Below are 24,714 nucleotides of genomic sequence, written 5' to 3' on the forward strand. Positions count from 1 at the left end.
TGGAAAGGAAATAACTCAATTATACTTCGGTAAAAACAATCTGGCTCGTTTGTATCCCCTAATTAAAATAAATTGGAATGGGGGGGGGGGGGGGGCAAATTGTAGTGACAGATTAATCAGAGCTGATCGGGGCAGCAGTCTGGGCTACCATAAAATTTCTCTGATCTGACATGAAAAATGTGTTTTTCAACGGAATTTGATTTTTCAGTATGTCAAATTATTCAAATGTTTTTAGATTAAGTTGTGAATAAAAAAGAGGAAGCCAATCAATGAGCCAGATCATTTGGCTGTTTTTACTTTCTCGTATATACGTAGTATAGAGAAAGTATTGTAATCGTGCAAAAAAAAATCGAGATTTTTACAAATCTCGACGTTTTACACCTCACTGATACGGAAAAACATAATTTTGCAATCTTGTCCGTATGTCTGTGTGTGTCTGTGTGTCCGTGTGTAAACACGATAACTTGAGTGCCGTTACAGTTAGGTTGATGAAATTTCATATATAAGTATTATATCAAAATCGTTGATCCGTATCAACTTTTGAGTGATTTCCGATAACCGGAAGTGGTACTTTTTCTACTTTGAATTTTTCAAAAGCCTATAACTTGAGTACTATTTCAGATAGATAAATGAAATTTCACATGTAAGTAAAAGATCTAATTCTCTACCTTCTGTTAAATTTTGAGTAATTTCCGTTGACCGGAAGTAGTAATTTACGCTACTTCCGATTTCTCAAAAAACTAATGTAAATTTATAAGTACTAATACTATTGCGCACTATTATACACACCTTTATTAGGCGTTCGCTTGGTGCGCAATTGTTTTTTACTGAGATTCTATTCTATTTTTAAAAGTTTCAGTATTTAAAATGGATTAAAAATCATAACTATATCCCCAGTTACCATCCCCTGTTGTTTTATATAAGAATATTCGAGAAAGTTTAGGGGAGATCACTACCGGTTTATTCAGATTGGATTCAGTTGGCCGCTGACAATCATGTTTAACCAGAGATTTGACAATGATGTTTAGACAGAGATTTGACAATCATACAAGATAAAAAAAAAAAAAAAAAAACCCAAACACGTTCTGAATAAAGAACACAAAAAGGCCAGTAAAAAAAGGTAATGTGATATTTATTTATATCATTTGCTGGAGGCTTGTATAGGGCATTCATAACACTGTTGCCCTACTTAAATCCTGCTGAGATAATAAAAGTTTTCAAGTTTTTTCATCTCCTCCTCATCAGCCTCTACAGCTCCAAACTTTGGCACCTCGTAATCCCGCTTGAGGGCGATGAATGCTTCAAACAGAAGGCGAGACATAGCCTGCTCTAGAACAGGATCCTTGTGCAAGGCTTGAAGGGCTGTCTCCAGACGCTGTGGGACAGCAGCTGCTACAGGGCTGTTTCTCTCAGGACATGCCAGATTTTTCTCCACACCATCCAGGCCAGCAGCAAGAGTTGCCAGGAAAACCAAATACGGGTTACAAGCAGGACTTGCCAGTTTGATCTCAAACATGATGTCATCTTGATTGACGTGAACGTTGAGGAACGCTGACGAGTTTTCCACATCCCAGTCCAACCTGTGGGGGGCAGCTGGGTCACGTGACAGCCGCTGGTAGCAGTTGACAGTAGGGCAGCAAAGGGCTGTCAGAGCCGGACCATGATGCAACAGCCCAGCTAGCCAGGACTTTCCAACACCTAATCAATCAGAACACATTTGATATAGATTGACAGCGACAAGCATTTATTCAATGAGAAAGTTTTATTCCATTCAAATCTCCCACAATCAGCAGCACACTTCCAGTGTTTCTTCCAGACTTTTTTCTCCGGGGGGGGGGGGGGGGGGGGGCATTTGAAATTTTCGGCGGGGGGGTGGGGCGGTAGACTTTCTTCGGGGGGGGGGGCAGACACTGTTAAAAGTATATATTTTCTATATAAATTATATAAATTTAATTTCGTTCGGGGGGGGGGGGGGGGGGGGCGGTAAAAATTTTTCGGGGGCCCCCAAAGAGATGCCTGGAAGAAACTCTGCACACTTCCATTATCTTACCAGATAATTTGTCAAATCTTCTTCCACAACCAGTAGCACACTTCTATTATCTTACCAGATAATTTGTCTGGGTCAGCCGTGTCCAGAAAAATATTTTCTCCTGCAGCGCTCAGGACTCCAAACTGAAAGGCCAGGGCTGAGAAACTGGCACCGCCAGGAGGGTGGGCCATGAATGTGGCCTTGTAGCCATGCCTGGCCACAGCACTCTTTATGCCATGTCTTAGTCTGCATGCCATGTCGGCAGCTTGAATGCCATGTGATGGCATTAATGTCATCTCAAACCTGCCTAAAAAAATACAGTGTAATCTTATAGATTATGCAGTCTACAAGCCCTGTGTCACACATTTACCACAAGACTTGAATAGTCCTGCATGAGCTGGTTGCACACACTACACTCTAACATACACCACAACACCCTCACACACACCCTCACACAAACACCACCACACCCTCACACTAACACCACCACACCCTCACACAAACACCACCACACCCTCACACACACCAATACACTCACACAAACACCACCACACCCTCCCACACACCAATACACTCACACAAACACCACCACACCCTCACACTAACACCACCACACCCTCACACAAACACCACCACACCCTCACACACACATATACACTCACACAAACACCACCACACCCTCACACTAACACCACCACACCCTCACACAAACACCACCACACCCTCCCACAAACACCACCACACCCTCACACACACCAATACACTCACACAAACACCACCACACCCTCAAACTAACACCACCACACCCTCACACAAACACCACCACACCCTCCCACAAACACCACCACACCCTCACACACACCAATACACTCACACAAACACCACCACACCCTCAAACTAACACCACCACACCCTCACACAAACACCACCACACCCTCCCACAAACACCACCACACCCTCACACAAACACCACCACACCCTCCCACAAACACCACCACACCCTCACACACACCAATACACTCACACAAACACCACCACACCCTCAAACTAACACCACCACACCCTCACACAAACACCACCACACCCTCCCACAAACACCACCACACCCTCACACACACCAATACACTCACACAAACACCACCACACCCTCAAACTAACACCACCACACCCTCACACAAACACCACCACACCCTCACACACACCAATACACTCACACAAACACCACCACACCCTCACACAAACACTACCACACCCTCACACACACCAATACACTCATACAAACACCACCACACCCTCATACACACCACCACCACACCCAGACATAGACTCACCTGGACCTGTACCTGCAGACCAAGACTCCACCTGTACACCTGCTGCCTGCAGCTGCCAGCATATGTCCAGCATCATCTTCTCCTGCCCGGCACTGTCATAGGGAGCAATACCAAGATGGCCGTCACCCCCTGCAGACAGATTAACAGGCTCAAGTTAACAGGCACAAGTTAACAGGCACAAGTTAACAGGCTCAAGTTAACAGGCACAACTTAACAGGCACAAGTTAACAGGCACAAGTTAACAGGCACATGTTAACAGGCACAAGTTAACAGGCTCAAGTTAACAGGCACAAGTTAACAGGCTCAAGTTAACAGGCTCAAGTTAACAGGCACAAGTTAACAGGCACAAGTTAACAGGCACAAGTTAACAGGCTCAAGTTAACAGGCACAACTTAACAGGCACAAGTTAACAGGCACAAGTTAACAGGCACATGTTAACAGGCACAAGTTAACAGGCTCAAGTTAACAGGCACAAGTTAACAGGCTCAAGTTAACAGGCTCAAGTTAATAGGCACAAGTTAACAGGCACAAGTTAACAGGCTCAAGTTAACAGGCACAAGTTAACAGGCTCAAGTTAACAGGCTCAAGTTAACAGACACAAGTTAACAGGCTCAAGTTAACAGGCACAAGTTAACAGGCTCAAGTTAACAGGCACAAGTTAACAGGCTCAAGTTAACAGGCACAAGTTAACAGGCACAAGTTAACAGGCTCAAGTTAACAGGCACAAGTTAACAGGCACAAGTTAACAGACACAAGTTAACAGGCTGAAGTTAACAGGCTGAAGTTAACAGGCACAAGTTAACAGGCTCAAGTTAACAGGCACAAGTTAACAGGCACATGTTAACAGGCTCAAGTTAACAGGCTCAATGTAACAGGCTCAAGGTAACAGGCTCAAGTTAACAGACACAAGTTAACAGCCATAAGTTAGCAGACACAAGTTAACAGGCTCAAGTTAACAGGCTCAAGTTAACAGGCTCAAGTTAACAAACACCAGTTAACAGGCTAAAGGTAACAGGCTCAAGGTAACAGGCTCAAGTTAACAGGCACAAGTTAACAGGCTCAAGTTAACAGCCATAAGTTAGCAGACACAAGTTAACAGGCTCAAGTTAACAAACACCAGTTAACAGGCTCAAGGTAACAGGCTCAATGTAACAGGTTCAAGTTAACAGGCTCAAAGTAACAGGTTCAAGGTAACAGGTTCAAGTTAACAGGCTCAAGGTAACAGGCTCAAGGTAACAGGTTCAAGTTAACAGGCTCAAAGTAACAGGTTCAAGGTAACAGGCTCAAGTTAACAGGCTCAAGTTAACAGACACCAGTTAACAGGCTCAAGGTAACAGGTTCAAGTTAACAGGTTCAAGTTAACAGGCTCAAAGTAACAGGTTCAAGGTAACAGTCTCAAGTTAACAGGCTCAAGTTAACAGACACCAGTTAACAGGCTCAAGGTAACAGGCTCAATGTAACAGGTTCAAGTTAACAGGCTCAAAGTAACAGGTTCAAGGTAACAGGTTCAAGTTAACAGGCTCAAGGTAACAGGCTCAAGGCAACAGGTTCAAGTTAACAGGCTCAAAGTAACAGGCTCAAGGTAACAGGCTCAAGGTAACAGGTTCAAGTTAACAGGCTCAAGTTAACAAGCAGAACAAACAGCTGGCAGTCAATGACTTCCATGACACACAATCCACTGGCAGCGGTACATACAGGTCTGACAACTCACCCACTGGCAGCTGTACATACAGGTCTGACAACTCACCCACTGGCAGCTGTACATACAGGTCTGACAACTCACCCACTGGCAGCTGTACATACAGGTCTGACAACTCACCCACTGGCAGCTGTACATACAGGTCTGACAACTCACCCAGGAAATCTTCACATGTGTCCCCACTGGACCTGTAGACAGTGAACTGACAGCTGAATGAGGACACGAGCTGGTGGCCCAGCTGCTGCAGCTTCAGGAGCTGATTCTGGGCCTAGGGTACAATACACATCTCATCAAATGGGACAGTCCTGAACCTAAAGGTTGACTGGCTGACCACACCACACCAACAAGCTGACCACACCACACCAACAAGCTGACCACACCACACCAACAAGCTGACCACACCAACAAGCTGACCACATCAACAAGCTGACCACACCACACCAACAAGCTGACCACACCACACCAACAAGCTGACCACACCAACAAGCTGACCACACCAACAAGCTGACCACACCAACAAGCTGACCACACCACACCAACAAGCTGACCACACCACACCAACAAGCTGACCACACCAACAAGCTGACCACACCACACCAACAAGCTGACCATACCACACCAACAAGCTGACCACACCAACAAGCTGACCACACCAACAAGCTGACCATACCACACCAACAAGCTGACCACACCAACAAGCTGACCACATCAACAAGCTGACCACATCAACAAGCTGACCACATCAACAAGCTGACCACACCAACAAGCTGACCACACCAACAAGCTGACCACATCAACAAGCTGACCACACCAACAAGCTGACCATACCACATCAACAAGCTGACCATACCACATCAACAAGCTGACCACACCAACAAGCTGACCACACCAAACCAACAAGCTGACCACACCAACAAGCTGACCACACCACACCAACAAGCTGACCACACCAACAAGCTGACCACACCACACCAACAAGCTGACCACACCACACCAACAAGCTGACCACACCAACAAGCTGACCACACCAACAAGCTGACCATACCACACCAACAAGCCGACCACACCAACAAGCTGACCACACCACACCAACAAGCTGACCACACCACACCACACCAACAAGCTGACCACACCACACCAACAAGCTGACCACACCACACCACACCAACAAGCTGACCACACCACACCAACAAGCTGACCACACCAACAAGCTGACCACACCACACCAACAAGCTGACCACACCAACAAGCTGACCACACCACACCAACAAGCTGACCACACCAACAAGCTGACCACACCAACAAGCTGACCACACCACACCAACAAGCTGACCACACCACACCACACCAACAAGCTGACCACACCACACCAACAAGCTGACCACACCACACCAACAAGCTGACCACACCACACCAACAAGCTGACCACACCAACAAGCTGACCATACCAACAAGCTGACCACACCACACCAACAAGCTGACCACATCAACAAGCTGACCACATCAACAAGCTGACCACATCAACAAGCTGACCACACCAACAAGCTGACCACACAACACCAACAAGCTGACCACATCAACAAGCTGACCACACCAACAAGCTGACCACACCAACAAGCTGACCACACCAACAAGCTGACCACACCAACAAGCTGACCACACCATACCAACAAGCTGACCACACCAACAAGCTGACCACACCAACAAGCTGACCACACCAACAAGCTGACCACACCAACAAGCTGACCACACCAACAAGCTGACCACACCAACAAGCTGACCACATCAACAAGCTGACCACACCAACAAGCTGACCACACCAACAAGCTGACCATACCAACAAGCTGACCACACCACACCAACAAGCTGACCACACCAACAAGCTGACCACACCACACCAACAAGCTGACCACACCACACCAACAAGCTGACCACACCAACAAGCTGACCACACCAACAAGCTGACCACACCACACCAACAAGCTGACCACACCAACAAGCTGACCACACCAACAAGCTGACTACATCAACAAGCTGACCACATCAACAAGCTGACCACATCAACAAGCTGACCACACCAACAAGCTGACCACACCACACCAACAAGCTGACCACACCAACAAGCTGACCACACCAACAAGCTGACCACACCACACCAACAAGCTGACCACACCACACCAACAAGCTGACCACATCAACAAGCTGACCACACCAACAAGCTGACCACATCAACAAGCTGACCACACCAACAAGCTGACCACACCAACAAGCTGACCATACCACACCAACAAGCTGACCACACCACACCAACAAGCTGACCATACCACACCAACAAGCTGACCACATCAACAAGCTGACCACACCAACAAGCTGACCACATCAACAAGCTGACCACACCAACAAGCTGACCACACCAACAAGCTGACCACACCACAAAGCTGACCATACCACACCAACAAGCTGACCATACCACACCAACAAGCTGACCATACCAACAAGCTGACCACACCAACAAGCTGACCACACCACACCAACAAGCTGACCACACCAACAAGCTGACCACACCAACAAGCTGACCACACCAACAAGCTGACCACACCAACAAGCTGACCACACCAACAAGCTGACCATACCAACAAGCTGACCACACCAACAAGCTGACCATACCACACCAACAAGCTGACCACACCAACAAGCTGACCACACCAACAAGCTGACCACACCACACCAACAAGCTGACCACACCAACAAGCTGACCACACCAACAAGCTGACCACACCAACAAGCTGACCACACCAACAAGCTGACCATACCAACAAGCTGACCACACCAACAAGCTGACCATACCACACCAACAAGCTGACCATACCAACAAGCTGACCACACCAACAAGCTGACCATACCACACCAACAAGCTGACCATACCACACCAACAAGCTGACCATACCAACAAGCTGACCACACCAACAAGCTGACCACACCAACAAGCTGACCATACCACACCAACAAGCTGACCATACCAACAAGCTGACCACACCAACAAGCTGACCATACCACACCAACAAGCTGACCACACCAACAAGCTGACCACACCACACCAACAAGCTGACCACACCAACAAGCTGACCACACCAACAAGCTGACCACACCACACCAACAAGCTGACCACACCAACAAGCTGACCACACCAACAAGCTGACTACATCAACAAATTGACCACATCAACAAGCTGACCACATCAACAAGCTGACCACACCAACAAGCTGACCACACCACACCAACAAGCTGACCACACCAACAAGCTGACCACACCACACCAACAAGCTGACCACACCACACCAACAAGCTGACCACATCAACAAGCTGACCACACCAACAAGCTGACCACATCAACAAGCTGACCACACGAACAAGCTGACCACACCAACAAGCTGACCATACCACACCAACAAGCTGACCATACCACACCAACAAGCTGACCACACCAACAATCTGACCACATCAACAAGCTGACCACATCAACAAGCTGACCACACCAACAAGCTGACCATACCACATCAACAAGCTGACCATACCACATCAACAAGCTGACCACACCAACAAGCTGACCACACCAACAAGCTGACCACACCACACCAACAAGCTGACCACACCAACAAGCTGACCACACCAACAAGCTGACCACACCAACAAGCTGACCACACCAACAAGCTGACCACACCAACAAGCTGACCATACCAACAAGCTGACCACACCACACCAACAAGCTGACCACACCAACAAGCTGACCACACCAACAAGCTGACCACACCACACCAACAAGCTGACCACACCAACAAGCTGACCACACCAACAAGCTGACCACACCAACAAGCTGACCACACCAACAAGCTGACCACACCAACAAGCTGACCATACCAACAAGCTGACCACACCAACAAGCTGACCATACCACACCAACAAGCTGACCACACCAACAAGCTGACCACACCAACAAGCTGACCACACCACACCAACAAGCTGACCACACCAACAAGCTGACCACACCAACAAGCTGACCACACCAACAAGCTGACCACACCAACAAGCTGACCATACCAACAAGCTGACCACACCAACAAGCTGACCATACCACACCAACAAGCTGACCATACCAACAAGCTGACCACACCAACAAGCTGACCATACCACACCAACAAGCTGACCATACCACACCAACAAGCTGACCATACCAACAAGCTGACCACACCAACAAGCTGACCACACCAACAAGCTGACCATACCACACCAACAAGCTGACCATACCAACAAGCTGACCACACCAACAAGCTGACCATACCACACCAACAAGCTGACCATACCAACAAGCTGACCACACCAACAAGTTGACCATACCACACCAACAAGCTGACCACACCACACCAACAAGCTGACCATACCACACCAACAAGCTGACCACACCAACAAGCTGACCATACCAACAAGCTGACCACACCAACAAGCTGACCATACCACACCAAGAAGCTGACCACACCAACAAGCTGACCACACCAACAAGCTGACCACACCACATCAACAAGCTGACCATACCAACAAGCTGACCACACCATCAAGCTGACCATACCACACCAACAAGCTGACCACACCAACAAGCTGACCATACCACACCAACAAGCTGACCACACCAACAAGCTGACCATACCACACCAACAAGCTGACCACACCACACCAACAAGCTGACCATACCACACCAACAAGCTGACCACATCAACAAGCTGACCACACCAACAAGCTGACCACACCAACAAGCTGACCATACCAACAAGCTGACCACACCACACCAACAAGCTGACCATACCACACCAACAAGCTGACCACACCACACCGACAAGCTGACCATACCACACCAACAAGCTGACCACACCAACAAGCTGACCACACCAACAAGCTGACCATACCACACCAACAAGCTGACCACACCAACAAGCTGACCATACCACACCAACAAGCTGACCACACCAACAAGCTGACCATACCACACCAACAAGCTGACCACACCAACAAGCTGACCACACCAACAAGCTGACCACACCACACCAACAAGCTGACCACACCACACCAACAAGCTGACCACACCAACAAGCTGACCACACCAACAAGCTGACCACACCACACCAACAAGCTGACCACATCAACAAGCTGACCACACCAACAAGCTGACCACACCAACAAGCTGACCACACCACACCAACAAGCTGACCACACCAACAAGCTGACCACACCACACCAACAAGCTGACCACATCAACAAGCTGACCACACCAACAAGCTGACCATACCACACCAACAAGCTGACCACATCAACAAGCTGACCACACCAACAAGCTGACCACACCAACAAGCTGACCATACCAACAAGCTGACCACACCAACAAGCTGACCATACCACACCAACAAGCTGACCACACCAACAAGCTGACCACACCAACAAGCTGACCACACCACACCAACAAGCTTACCACACCAACAAGCTGACCACACCAACAAGCTGACCACACCAACAAGCTGACCACACCAACAAGCTGACCATACCACACCAACAAGCTGACCATACCAACAAGCTGACCATACAACACCAACAAGCTGACCATACCAACAAGCTGACCACACCAACAAGCTGACCACACCACACCAACAAGCTGACCACACCAACAAGCTGACCATACCACACCAACAAGCTGACCATACCAACAAGCTGACCACACCAACAAGCTGACCATACCACACCAACAAGCTGACCATACCAACAAGCTGACCACACCAACAAGCTGACCATACCACACCAACAAGCTGACCACACCACACCAACAAGCTGACCACACCACACCAACAAGCTGACCACACCAACAAGCTGACCACACCAACAAGCTGACCATACCAACAAGCTGACCACACCAACAAGCTGACCATACCACACCAACAAGCTGACCACACCAACAAGCTGACCACACCAACAAGCTGACCACACCACATCAACAAGCTGACCATACCAACAAGCTGACCACACCAACAAGCTGACCATACCACACCAACAAGCTGACCACACCAACAAGCTGACCATACCACACCAACAAGCTGACCACACCAACAAGCTGACCATACCACACCAACAAGCTGACCACACCACACCAACAAGCTGACCATACCACACCAACAAGCTGACCACATCAACAAGCTGACCACACCAACAAGCTGACCACACCAACAAGCTGACCATACCAACAAGCTGACCACACCACACCAACAAGCTGACCATACCACACCAACAAGCTGACCACACCACACCAACAAGCTGACCATACCACACCAACAAGCTGACCACACCAACAAGCTGACCACACCAACAAGCTGACCATACCACACCAACAAGCTGACCACACCAACAAGCTGACCATACCACACCAACAAGCTGACCACACCAACAAGCTGACCACACCACACCAACAAGCTGACCATACCACACCAACAAGCTGACCACACCAACAAGCTGACCACACCAACAAGCTGACCATACCACACCAACAAGCTGACCACACCAACAAGCTGACCATACCACACCAACAAGCTGACCATACCACACCAACAAGCTGACCACGCCACACCAACAAGCTGACCACACCACACCAACAAGCTGACCACATCAACAAGCTGACCACACCAACAAGCTGACCACACCAACAAGCTGACCACACCACACCAACAAGCTGACCACACCAACAAGCTGACCACACCACACCAACAAGCTGACCACATCAACAAGCTGACCACACCAACAAGCTGACCATACCACACCAACAAGCTGACCACATCAACAAGCTGACCACACCAACAAGCTGACCACACCAACAAGCTGACCATACCAACAAGCTGACCACACCACACCAACAAGCTGACCATACCACACCAACAAGCTGACCACACCACACCAACAAGCTGACCATACCACACCAACAAGCTGACCACACCAACAAGCTGACCACACCAACAAGCTGACCACACCACACCAACAAGCTGACCACACCACACCAACAAGCTGACCACATCAACAAGCTGACCACACCAACAAGCTGACCATACCACACCAACAAGCTGACCACACCAACAAGCTGACCACACCAACAAGCTGACCACACCAACAAGCTGACCACACCAACAAGCTGACCATACCAACAAGCTGACCATACCACACCAACAAGCTGACCACACCAACAAGCTGACCACACCAACAAGCTAACCACATCAACAAGCTGACCACACCACACCAACAAGCTGACCACACCAACAAGCTGACCACATCAACAAGCTGACCACACCAACAAGCTGACCATACCACACCAACAAGCTGACCACACCAACAAGCTGACCACACCAACAAGCTGACCATACCAACAAGCTGACCACACCAACAAGCTGACCACACCAACAAGCTGACCACACCACACCAACAAGCTGACCACACCACACCAACAAGCTGACCACACCAACAAGCTGACCACACCAACAAGCTGACCATACCACACCAACAAGCTGACCACACCACACCAACAAGCTGACCACACCACACCAACAAGCTGACCACACCAACAAGCTGACCACACCAACAAGCTGACCATACCACACCAACAAGCTGACCACACCACACCAACAAGCTGACCACATCAACAAGCTGACCACACCAACAAGCTGACCACATCAACAAGCTGACCACACCAACAAGCTGACCACACCACACCAACAAGCTGACCACACCACACCAACAAGCTGACCACATCAACAAGCTGACCACACCAACAAGCTGACCACACCAACAAGCTGACCACACCAACAAGCTGACCACACCAACAAGCTGACCACACCAACAAGCTGACCACATCAACAAGCTGACCATACCACACCAACAAGCTGACCACACCAACAAGCTGACCATACCAACAAGCTGACCACACCACACCAACAAGCTGACCATACCACACCAACAAGCTGACCACATCAACAAGCTGACCACACCAACAAGCTGACCCCACCAATATCACCTGATGTCTGACAGCTAATGGGTCAGGGCTGCCATCTTCCTTAATAATGTGACCTATGACCTGACCTACGTTACATTCTGATTTACTAGCCCAAGGCCATTGGACAAGCGTGTCAAGGTCAGGCTTGTAAAGACCATTGGAGAAATCTTGCATCAGATCTGCCACGCTCATCGGGAAGTCTGCTGCTAGACCTACCACCTGCAGAACTAAATACACACATGTGTAAACTATGTGGGGGGGGGGGGGTGTGTCTAAACACACACGTGTCGACTATGTGTGGGGGGGGGGGGGCTAAACACACGTGTCAACTATGTGTGTGTGTGGGGTGGGGGGGGGCTAAACACACACGTGTCGACTATGTGGGGGGGGGGGGGGTGGCTAAACTCACACGTGTCGACTATGTGGGGGGGGGGGGGGGTGGCTAAACACACACGTGTCATCTGTGTGGGGGGGGGCGTTAAACACACACGTGTCATCTGTGTGTGGGGGGGGGCGTTAAACACACACGTGTCGACTATGTGGGGGGTGGCTAAACACACACGTGTCATCTGTGTGTGTGGGGGGGGGGGCGTTAAACACACACGTGTCATCTGTGGGTGTGTGGGGGGGGGCGTTAAACACACACGTGTCATCTGTGTGTGGGGGGGCGTTAAACACACACGTGTCGACTATGTGGGGGGGTGGCTAAACACACACGTGTCATCTGTGTGTGTGGGGGGGCGTTAAACACACACGTGTCAACTATGTGGGGGGGGGCTAAACACACACGTGTCAACTATGTGTGGGGGGCGCTAAACACACACGTGTCAACTATGTGGGGGGGGGGGGCTAAACACACACGTGTCAACTATGTGGGGGGGGGGGGGGGGGGGGCTAAACACACACGTGTGTCAGCTATGTGTGGGGGGGGGGGGCGTTAAACACACACGTGTCAACTATGTGTGGGGGGCGCTAAACATACACGTGTGTCAACTATGTGTGGGGGGGCTAAACATACACGTGTCAACTATGTGTGGGGGGCGCTAAACATACACGTGTCAACTATGTGTGGGGGGGGGGGCGCTAAACACACACGTGTCAACTATGTGGGAGGGGGGGGGGCTAAACACATGTCAACTGAATCATTTTTCCCAATGTTTTTCAATAATTTTCTCTGGCCTTATATTTCTTCTCTGATGTCACTTCCCCATTTTATATATCGTACACTGGCTTACCATGAATTAACTCTAGTCCACTTTGGGTCACTCGTTTCGCCACATTTCTGGGCACAGTTTTGCCCCTTGGAAGACCGTTGACGTCATAATAGACGACCTGGAGCAGATCGAAGTCACTGACAGAACACGTGCCCATCTGAAGTTTAGGAGAGAAACAAACGTTAGGTGCTACCACTGAGCTTTAGAGGTCAGACGTTTAGCTTTAGGGGTCATACGTTCAGCTTTATGGGTCATACATTTAGCTTTAGGCGTCATCCATTTAGCTAAAGGAGAAACATCTAAACAACAGTGAACGCATTAAAAAAAAACACAGACAAAAACGGTAGAATATTAGACAAACCGGATAGTTGCAGCACCTAAAATTATTACCTGCTCATGGAATCTGCTGTCTATCACTAGTATCACAGCCAATCGGGGCGTTGCTCTTGTCGACACAGCTCTCTCGGCCTAATCAGACTAAATAGCTGAGGCTCTGCCAAGGATTGAGGTTCTGATCAGGTTTGGCAAAAAAAGACCAGATGTTGGCATTAATCAGCTGTCTGATTGGGGGGGGGGGGGGGGTTGACCGGCTAGGTAGTTACCGATGTTAACCTAATGGGGTGTAAAAATGGTTAAACTAAGCAGACAACAATAGGCTAATTAGCACAAACATTGTTAATTAAGCTAGTAGGCTAATTAAAACAAACACCAACCTTGAAGTTCAACATGTATCGAGTATCGTGCTATACATGTGACACAGCAGTTTAAGATCCACCTGATCGTCTGTATTCACTGTCACACAGCGTCCTCTTTGTATGCACTCAGTCACAAAGCGTCCTCTTTGTATGCACTCAGTCACACACCTTCCTTCTCATATTTATGCCTTAAGAGTTCTAAGTCGTACACTACACATTTATATGTTGTAGGTCAACCCCACACACACATTCAAGGCCGGATCACTGAGGCATGTAGATATTTTAGATAGTTAGAACTTATTTACTTACAAACGTGTTTTGGTTTTGTGTCAACCGCGCCACTAGCGTGGAAAGAAAAGAAACAAAGGCCTACGTGTTCTGAGAAATTCTTGCCGTAGGCTATTTTTCGTTTTTAGTTCCAGTTTACACGGCAGGGTGTGTGCAATAACGTGGGGTTTATGGTATGACACTACAAATCTTTACACCTATGGTAATGGTATGACACTACAAATCTTTACACCTATGGTAATGGTATGACACCACAAATCTTTACCCCTATGGTAATGGTATGACACTACAAATCTTTAACCTTATGGTAATAGTATGACAACACAAATCTTTACACCTAATGGTATGACACCACAAATCTTTACACCTATGGTAATGGTATGACACCACAAATCATTACCCCTATGGTAATAGTAGGTTTAACCACTATGGTAATGGTATGACACGACAAATCTTTACACCTATGATAATGGTATGACACCACAAATCTTTACACCTATGATAATGGTATGACACCACAAATCTTTACACCTAATGGTACGAAACCACAAATCTTCACCCTTATGGTAATGGTATGACACCACAAATCTTTACCCTTATGGTAATGGTATGACACGACAAATCACAGTGTCCGCTACTTGTTTGAACTGATCTCATGGTTTGTCATATAATGAGTGTGGTACATGCAGGTAGCAGCATACATCAGGAGCACTCAAGACAGCATATCATATCCATTCCAGCAATACAGGTTAGTATTTCATCAGTGACTGAAGTAGCTGATGGTATAACATATCCATTCCAGCAATACAGGTTAGTATTTCATCAGTGACTGAAGTAGCTGATGGTATAACATATCCATTCCAGCAATACAGGTTAGTATTTCATCAGTGACTGAAGTAGCTGATGGTATAACATATCCATTCCAGCAATACAGGTTAGTATTTCATCAGTGACTGAAGTAGCTGATGGTATAACATATCCATTCCAGCAATACAGGTTAGTATTTCATCAGTGACTGAAGTAGCTGATGGTATAACATATCCATTCCAGCAATACAGGTTAGTATTTCATCAGTGACTGAAGTAGCTGATGGTATAACATATCCATTCCAGCAATACAGGTTAGTATTTCATCAGTGACTGAAGTAGCTGATGGTATAACATATCCATTCCAGCAATACAGGTTAGTATTTCATCAGTGACTGAAGTAGCTGATGGTATAACATATCCATTCCAGCAATACAGGTTAGTATTTCATCAGTGACTGAAGTAGCTGATGGTATAACATATCCATTCCAGCAATACAGGTTAGTATTTCATCAGTGACTGAAGTAGCTGATGGTATAACATATCCATTCCAGCAATACAGGTTAGTATTTCATCAGTGACTGAAGTAGCTGATGGTATAACATATCCATTCCAGCAATACAGGTTAGTATTTCATCAGTGACTGAAGTAGCTGATGGTATAACATATCCATTCCAGCAATACAGGTTAGTATTTCATCAGTGACTGAAGTAGCTGATGGTATAACATATCCATTCCAGCAATACAGGTTAGTATTTCATCAGTGACTGAAGTAGCTGATGGTATAACATATCCATTCCAGCAATACAGGTTAGTATTTCATCAGTGACTGAAGTAGCTGATGGTATAACATATCCATTCCAGCAATACAGGTTAGTATTTCATCAGTGACTGAAGTAGCTGATGGTATAACATATCCATTCCAGCAATACAGGTTAGTATTTCATCAGTGACTGAAGTAGCTGATGGTATAACATATCCATTCCAGCAATACAGGTTAGTATTTCATCAGTGACTGAAGTAGCTGATGGTATAACATATCCATTCCAGCAATACAGGTTAGTATTTCATCAGTGACTGAAGTAGCTGATGGTATAACATATCCATTCCAGCAATACAGGTTAGTATTTCATCAGTGACTGAAGTAGCTGATGGTATAACATATCCATTCCAGCAATACAGGTTAGTATTTCATCAGTGACTGAAGTAGCTGATGGTATAACATATCCATCCCAGCAATACAGGTTAGTATTTCATCAGTGACTGAAGTAGCTGATGGTATAACATATCCATTCCAGCAATACAGGTTAGTATTTCATCAGTGACTGAAGTAGCTGATGGTATAACATATCCATTCCAGCAATACAGGTTAGTATTTCATCAGTGACTGAAGTAGCTGATGGTATAACATATCCATTCCAGCAATACAGGTTAGTATTTCATCAGTGACTGAAGTAGCTGATGGTATAACATATCCATTCCAGCAATACAGGTTAGTATTTCATCAGTGACTGAAGTAGCTGATGGTATAACATATCCATTCCAGCAATACAGGTTAGTATTTCATCAGTGACTGAAGTAGCTGATGGTATAACATATCCATTCCAGCAATACAGGTTAGTATTTCATCAGTGACTGAAGTAGCTGATGGTATAACATATCCATTCCAGCAATACAGGTTAGTATTTCATCAGTGACTGAAGTAGCTGATGGTATAACATATCCATTCCAGCAATACAGGTTAGTATTTCATCAGTGACTGAAGTAGCTGATGGTATAACATATCCATCCCAGCAATACAGGTTAGTATTTCATCAGTGACTGAAGTAGCTGATGGTATAACATATCCATTCCAGCAATACAGGTTAGTATTTCATCAGTGACTGAAGTAGCTGATGGTATAACATATCCATTCCAGCAATACAGGTTAGTATTTCATCAGTGACTGAAGTAGCTGATGGTATATCATATCCATTCCAGCAATACAGGTTAGTATTTCATCAGTGACTGAAGTAGCTGATGGTATAACATATCCATTCCAGCAATACAGGTTAGTATTTCATCAGTGACTGAAGTAGCTGATGGTATAACATATCCATTCCAGCAATACAGGTTAGTATTTCATCAGTGACTGAAGTAGCTGATGGTATAACATATCCATTCCAGCAATACAGGTTAGTATTTCATCAGTGACTGAAGTAGCTGATGGTATAACATATCCATTCCAGCAATACAGGTTAGTATTTCATCAGTGACTGAAGTAGCTGATGGTATAACATATCCATCCCAGCAATACAGGTTAGTATTTCATCAGTGACTGAAGTAGCTGATGGTATAACATATCCATTCCAGCAATACAGGTTAGTATTTCATCAGTGACTGAAGTAGCTGATGGTATAACATATCCATTCCAGCAATACAGGTTAGTATTTCATCAGTGACTGAAGTAGCTGATGGTATAACATATCCATTCCAGCAATACAGGTTAGTATTTCATCAGTGACTGAAGTAGCTGATGGTATAACATATCCATTCCAGCAATACAGGTTAGTATTTCATCAGTGACTGAAGTAGCTGATGGTATAACATATCCATTCCAGCAATACAGGTTAGTATTTCATCAGTGACTGAAGTAGCTGATGGTATAACATATCCATCCCAGCAATACAGGTTAGTATTTCATCAGTGACTGAAGTAGCTGATGGTATAACATATCCATTCCAGCAATACAGGTTAGTATTTCATCAGTGACTGAAGTAGCTGATGGTATAACATATCCATTCCAGCAATACAGGTTAGTATTTCATCAGTGACTGAAGTAGCTGATGGTATAACATATCCATTCCAGCAATACAGGTTAGTATTTCATCAGTGACTGAAGTAGCTGATGGTATAACATATCCATTCCAGCAATACAGGTTAGTATTTCATCAGTGACTGAAGTAGCTGATGGTATAACATATCCATTCCAGCAATACAGGTTAGTATTTCATCAGTGACTGAAGTAGCTGATGGTATAACATATCCATTCCAGCAATACAGGTTAGTATTTCATCAGTGACTGAAGTAGCTGATGGTATAACATATCCATTCCAGCAATACAGGTTAGTATTTCATCAGTGACTGAAGTAGCTGATGGTATAACATATCCATTCCAGCAATACAGGTTAGTATTTCATCAGTGACAAGAAAACCAGAGGGTTAGAGCATGTTTAACCCCCCCCCCCCCCCCCCCACACACACACATCACTTTCACCCACTCCCCTCAACTTTTTCTCCACTGTACTCATTACAATTGACACCGTACAGGGCCCTAAAATTTCCACAGAGTGAAATTCTAGCTCCCCATAGGCCAGTATGGGGGTTTGAATTGATGCATAGAATTCAGTTTTTGGATGCTTTTATAGCTATTATTTTAGTGTTAAAATAGTCCACCAATCAAAATTTTTATTTCTTTTGGTCATAAATTGTATAAAAATGTAAACGAAAAATAAAATGTAATACCAACTCATTTTTTTTCTTAAATCTTGTATACAACAAAATTTTAAAAACCTGACAATTTTACACATAATAAACACAATATTATAGTCTACTTGTTATAAATATCTAAAAAGTTTACTCTATTTATTGCAAATATGTTGTGTTGCATTATTTATATTAAGCTTAGTACTGCATTAATTCACTGTTTGTATTAAATAAGTTAAAGGCCTATATATTACTATATAATAAAAAAAATGATGTCAAAACTGCTTGGGGGGGGGGGGGGGGAGGGGGGCAAGAAAGTGTCACCTCACATATTTACAATTAGAAATTTAAAAACATTTCTGAAAAAAAAAATTGTAAATTATAAAGAAAGTGAATCTAAAATTGACCCCGATTAGCTAAATTTTCTGTAGCCATTTTATTTGAATTTTTTACAAAAGGAAAATAGGAGTGAGATAGTTGTCAAAGTGTGAAATTATTTGAGAATGGAAGAGGGAGTAGTCTGACTTGTGTGATATTGGGCAGAGAGCAGAGGGGTAACAAAGTCATTTGTGGCTTACACAATTTTTCTCTTACACTGGTCATTTTTAAATAGCCTACAATAATAAAAAACATTGCCAGCAACACAATAATAAAAAACAGTGACAGCAACACCAGAGCAATGATAATGCTGTAATTAACATTTAGAAAAACTGTACAATTAAACTGCCAATTATACAATTGTAATAAAAATGTAAATATAAAATATTTTTACTTATATAAATAGATCTTATGATATAAATGAAGTTTTCTAAAATAATAAACATAGTACAGGTAGGCCTACATCTAAAGTGTTCAGCAGCAATGTCAACAGGGTAGCTATTGAGAGATAAAAATACTGATTGAAATAAGTTAAAATGAATAAATTCACTGCTGAACATTAAAAATTTGGACATTAAAAAGCTGGACTATAAAAGGTCAGATATAAAAAGTTGGACCATACAAATTTGGACATCAAAAAGTTTCAGCTTCAGAAAATAAACTTTGAGAAACATGTTGTTGATGGTAGTTGAAATCAACTGCATCCAAGTCATCAAAGTCATACTGTTGTAGTTTAGATTGACAAGCTGCTATCTCTGGATCACTGTGACCAGGATGAGGTGTAACAAAACAGCTTGTCTGTTCCCCTTGTAACCTGCTGGTCTGGAAGAGAGGACTCAACACTTGAGGCTCATCAAGCAACTCTTGGTTGTCAGGCATCTTGGTGCTGGAAGCTGGATGACTTTCTGTCATGGATGACTTTCTGTCAAGCTTTAACTTCTTTGTATGGTCCCCATTGGGGGAGTGGAATATTTCATCTAAGATACATTTATAATTCCTCTTTGCTTCACCACCTGACATGGTTTTCACTGCCCTCTTTGTCTTGCTTAGCCCAGGTCTGTGCCTGGTATGTGAGGGTGTACTGGTATGTGAGGGTGTACTGGTATGTGAGGGTGTACTGGTATGTGAGGGTGTACTGGTATGTGAGGGTGTACTGGTATGTGAGGGTGTACTGGTATGTGAGGGTGTACTGGTATGTGAGGGTGTACTGGTATGTGAGGGTGTACTGGTATGTGAGGGTGTACTGGTATGTGAGGGTGTACTGGTATGTGAGGGTGTACTGGTATGTGAGGGTGTACTGGTATGTGAGGGTGTACTGGTATGTGAGGGTGTACTGGTATGTGAGGGTGTACTGGTATGTGAGGGTGTACTGGTATGTGAGGGTGTGCTGTCTAACATGTCTAGTCCTGGTCTGTCCCTGGTATGTATTGGGTCCATGTTTGTATTCACAGCCGTGCTGCCAGCTGTCTTGAGAGCCGTGCTGCCAGCTGTCTTGAGAGCCGTGCTGCCAGCTGTCTTGAGAGCCGTGCTGCCAGCTGTCTTGAGAGCCGTGCTGCTAGCTGTCTTGAGAGCCGTGCTGCCAGCTGTCTTGAGAGCCGTGCTGCTAGCTGTCTTGAGAGCCGTACTGCCTTCAAGTAACTCAACTCTTTCATCAGCTATGCCAATACCTGGGAGGGTCCAATAACAAAGCTAAAATTATCCTAGTACAACAAAATTGTAGTGGTTTGTATAGCACACCACCTGTGGCAGGTGTATGTTGTACCACCTGCGGCAGGTGTATGTTGTACCACCTGCGGCAGGTGTATGTTGTACCACCTGCGGCAGGTGTATGTTGTACCACCTGCGGCAGGTGTATGTTGTACCACCTGCTGCAGGTGTATGTTGTACCACCAGTGGCAGGTGTATGTTGTACCACCCGCTGCAGGTGTATGTTGTACCACCCGCTGCAGGTGTATGTTGTACCACCCGCTGCAGGTGTATGTTGTACCACTAAGCTTACATGTGACAGGTAAGTGAAATATGCCTGTGATCTGAGCCTGTAGCTGAGGGTGCTGCTGTGTGTAGAAGTCCCTTAGAATAGCCAGCCTCTTCTCTAAGTTGGAGCTCACAAAGAACTTGGCAAATGTCACAGAGTCCATGCCATTTGACCTGCAGAGTTCTGTCCACTGACACCTAGAAAACAAAATGACATGAGAGATCTTGCAGAGTTGTGTGGAGACAGTGGTACATTAAGAGAATATCTGAGCAAGAAGACAGTGACCTACTTTTGTATACCCATAGGTGTTTGAGCCAGCAGGATCTTGACTGGCCCAGCTGTCAGACATCTCTTTGTGTTGTAGTCCAGCTCCTTCTTGCACACCTTGCGGGACTTGCTGGCTTTTTCTTCTGGCTAAATCAAATCACATTTGTTTTCATTTTATAGTTTGAAAATCTGAGCAGTAAGTAGAGCTACCACTGACCTGTGGGGCTACCAATAACCTGCAGGGCTAAAACTGACCTGTAGGGATAAAACTGACCTGTAGGGATAAAACTGACCTGTAGGGCTAAAACTGACCTGTGCATAGGGCTGACACTGTAGAGCAGGTTCCTGTGAGTTGATGTGATGTTCAAACACGTCTTCCATGGCACATCGTGTCATGTGATCCTCCGCACGACTGGAGCCAATCACCTGGTGATGGGCGTGGGTGTGGAGGACACCTCTGCTGCCTAGAGAACATGTGTTCACAGTTACACCTCAGACAGTCCATCCAACAACACCTAAATCTCAGACAGTCCATCCAACAACACCTAAATCTCAGACAGTCCATCCAACAACACCTAAATCTCAGACAGTCCATCCAACAACACCTAAATCTCAGACAGTCCATCCAACAACACCTAAATCTCAGACAGTCCATCCAACAACACCTAAATCTCCAACAGTCCATCCAACAACACATACAAATTTAAATTTTAAAAAATATCTACTCACCCAGCACAGATGCCACAGAGGTAAATTTTTGTTTCTGGCCAGTTTTTTGTGACCTCTTGAGTGGCGCAGGTTGCTTTCTTTTTTTCTCATTTAACCGCTTCACTGGGCTGGGCTTTTGGCAAATACTAAGCTGTTTTTTTTCTAGGCAACACAGAGGGTAAGTCTCAGTCGAGGCACTGACCACTGACAGAGGTGAGGCACTGACCACTGACACAGGGGAATCACTGACCACTGACACAGGGGAATCACTGACCACTGACACAGGTGAGGCACTGACCACTGACAGAGGTCCATCCCTGGACAAGCCAAGATGTGAGGTGGATGGTAAGTTCAGATTTTTCTTGCTCTTGTGTAGGTTTGGAATGTGAGAAAATTCTTCATCACTGCTGGAGCTAGGGTCAGCTGGAGGGCTGACATGATGCTGGTGGATGGGATCTGTGCTGACAGCTAAACATTGAGAGACACTTGTTCATCAGTTGGCTCAGCACAATCAATACACAGCTAAACATTGAGAGACACTTGTTCATCAGTTGGCTCAGCACAATCAATACACAGCTAAACATTGAGAGACACTTGTTCATCAGTTGGCTCAGCACAATCAATACACAGCTAAACATTGAGAGACACTCGTTCATCAGTTGGCTCAGCACAATCAATACACAGCTAAACATTGAGAGACACTTGTTCATCAGTTGGCTCAGCACAATCAATACACAGCTAAACATTGAGAGACACTTGTTCATCAGTTGGCTCAGCACAATCAATACAAATAGAAATCAGGTTTCCACCCACACACATTTTTCTGTGACACATTTACAACAATACCAAATAAGACACCAAGACATAAAACATGACATTGTTAATAGTGAGACAGAATAACAGAACACTGTTATGGTTCCAGAAAAATGGGCAATCGGAAACTTATTTAATGTTGTCATATTTTAGTAAATATGTTTTATTATGCTATAATGGACAAAAAATGCCTTTGCGCACTTTTTAGTGTGCAGTTTTCCATTGTGCAGTTTTTAGTTGCCCATCTTTCCAGTTACCCAATGTGAGATTAATGAGCATTACTACAACACCTGAGCCAAAGATGTTTGTCCAGAAGTTTGTTTCCTCATCGCTGTCAGAATCGCTGACTCTAGTATGACAGCAAGATTCAGTGACCACACCATCACTGTCCGTATCACTGACCACATCTTCATCAGAAGACTGTCTTGGTGGGACATACTTGGTGACATCGTAACCAGCCAGACTTTTTTCTAGTTTCTCATTTCTCTACAGGAGGAATAACAAGACATCAAACATGCCAACAGGGGAGATAATTCTCAAGCACTATCCAAAAGGGGAGGTAATTGTCAAGCACTGGCCAAAAGGGGAGATAATGGTCTAGCACTGGCCAAAAGGGGAAATAACTGTCTAGCATTGGCTAAAGGGGAGGGGGTTATCTTCTTGCACAGGCCAACAGGGGAGATCATTTGCTAACAAAATAAATATTGTAGTGTATAGACTTCATTGAGTGTTAGATATTGCACATTAATTTTATCAATTAAAGTGTCTAATAGTTTAACACTCTCAGTCACGGTATGGCTTTTTCCGAGCCTTGTGCCTCAGTCACATCCTGGTCAAATCCAGCAGGAAAGCAATTATGTTACTTTATTTATGAATGGGTGAAGGATTGACTTTATTTAATTTTGTAAGTAAGTTAATAACTGAGAAGGTTCAATGTAGAAAGCGTCTTCACCTTTATTAAATTTGTTGTTAAAA

At 45.4% G+C, this 24,714-nt stretch overlaps 2 protein-coding genes across 4 annotated transcripts in view; both read right to left on the reverse strand.

Moving 5' to 3' along the window:
• Positions 1-1,111: 1,111 nt before the first annotated feature.
• On the reverse strand, positions 1,112-15,215 carry LOC131937948 (lengsin). 2 transcript variants are annotated; one of them, XM_059295736.1, is made up of 8 exons: positions 15,058-15,215; positions 14,735-14,855; positions 14,366-14,501; positions 13,152-13,357; positions 5,216-5,327; positions 3,361-3,489; positions 2,106-2,336; positions 1,112-1,698 (listed from the first exon to the last, which is right to left on the reverse strand). In XM_059295736.1, the coding sequence occupies exons 3-8, from the start codon at positions 14,499-14,501 to the stop codon at positions 1,190-1,192; spliced, it is 1,323 nt and encodes a 440-aa protein (XP_059151719.1). In that variant the 5' UTR covers positions 14,735-14,855; positions 15,058-15,215; the 3' UTR covers positions 1,112-1,189. The 2 variants fall into 2 exon arrangements, with proteins under 2 accessions (XP_059151719.1, XP_059151721.1); XM_059295738.1 differs by having other exon boundaries at positions 14,706-14,855.
• Positions 15,216-19,896: 4,681 nt separating this feature from the next.
• LOC131937947 (DNA excision repair protein ERCC-6-like 2) overlaps positions 19,897-24,714 on the reverse strand; it is a 32,002-nt gene continuing 27,184 nt past the window's right edge. For both annotated transcript variants that reach the window (XM_059295734.1, XM_059295735.1), the window contains 6 exons: positions 24,030-24,225; positions 22,948-23,394; positions 22,531-22,682; positions 22,241-22,365; positions 21,976-22,148; positions 19,897-21,643 (listed from right to left, as the gene is read on the reverse strand). In XM_059295734.1, the coding sequence (XP_059151717.1) occupies positions 20,610-21,643; positions 21,976-22,148; positions 22,241-22,365; positions 22,531-22,682; positions 22,948-23,394; positions 24,030-24,225 (2,127 nt within the window). In that variant the 3' untranslated portion in view covers positions 19,897-20,609. The remainder of the gene's footprint in view (positions 21,644-21,975; positions 22,149-22,240; positions 22,366-22,530; positions 22,683-22,947; positions 23,395-24,029; positions 24,226-24,714) is intronic.

The sequence above is a fragment of the Physella acuta genome, unplaced genomic scaffold, assembly GCF_028476545.2.
Source record: "Physella acuta isolate Inbredline_101_S28 unplaced genomic scaffold, ASM2847654v3 ptg000225l, whole genome shotgun sequence".
In the NCBI taxonomy this organism is placed as follows: Eukaryota; Metazoa; Mollusca; class Gastropoda; family Physidae; genus Physella; species Physella acuta.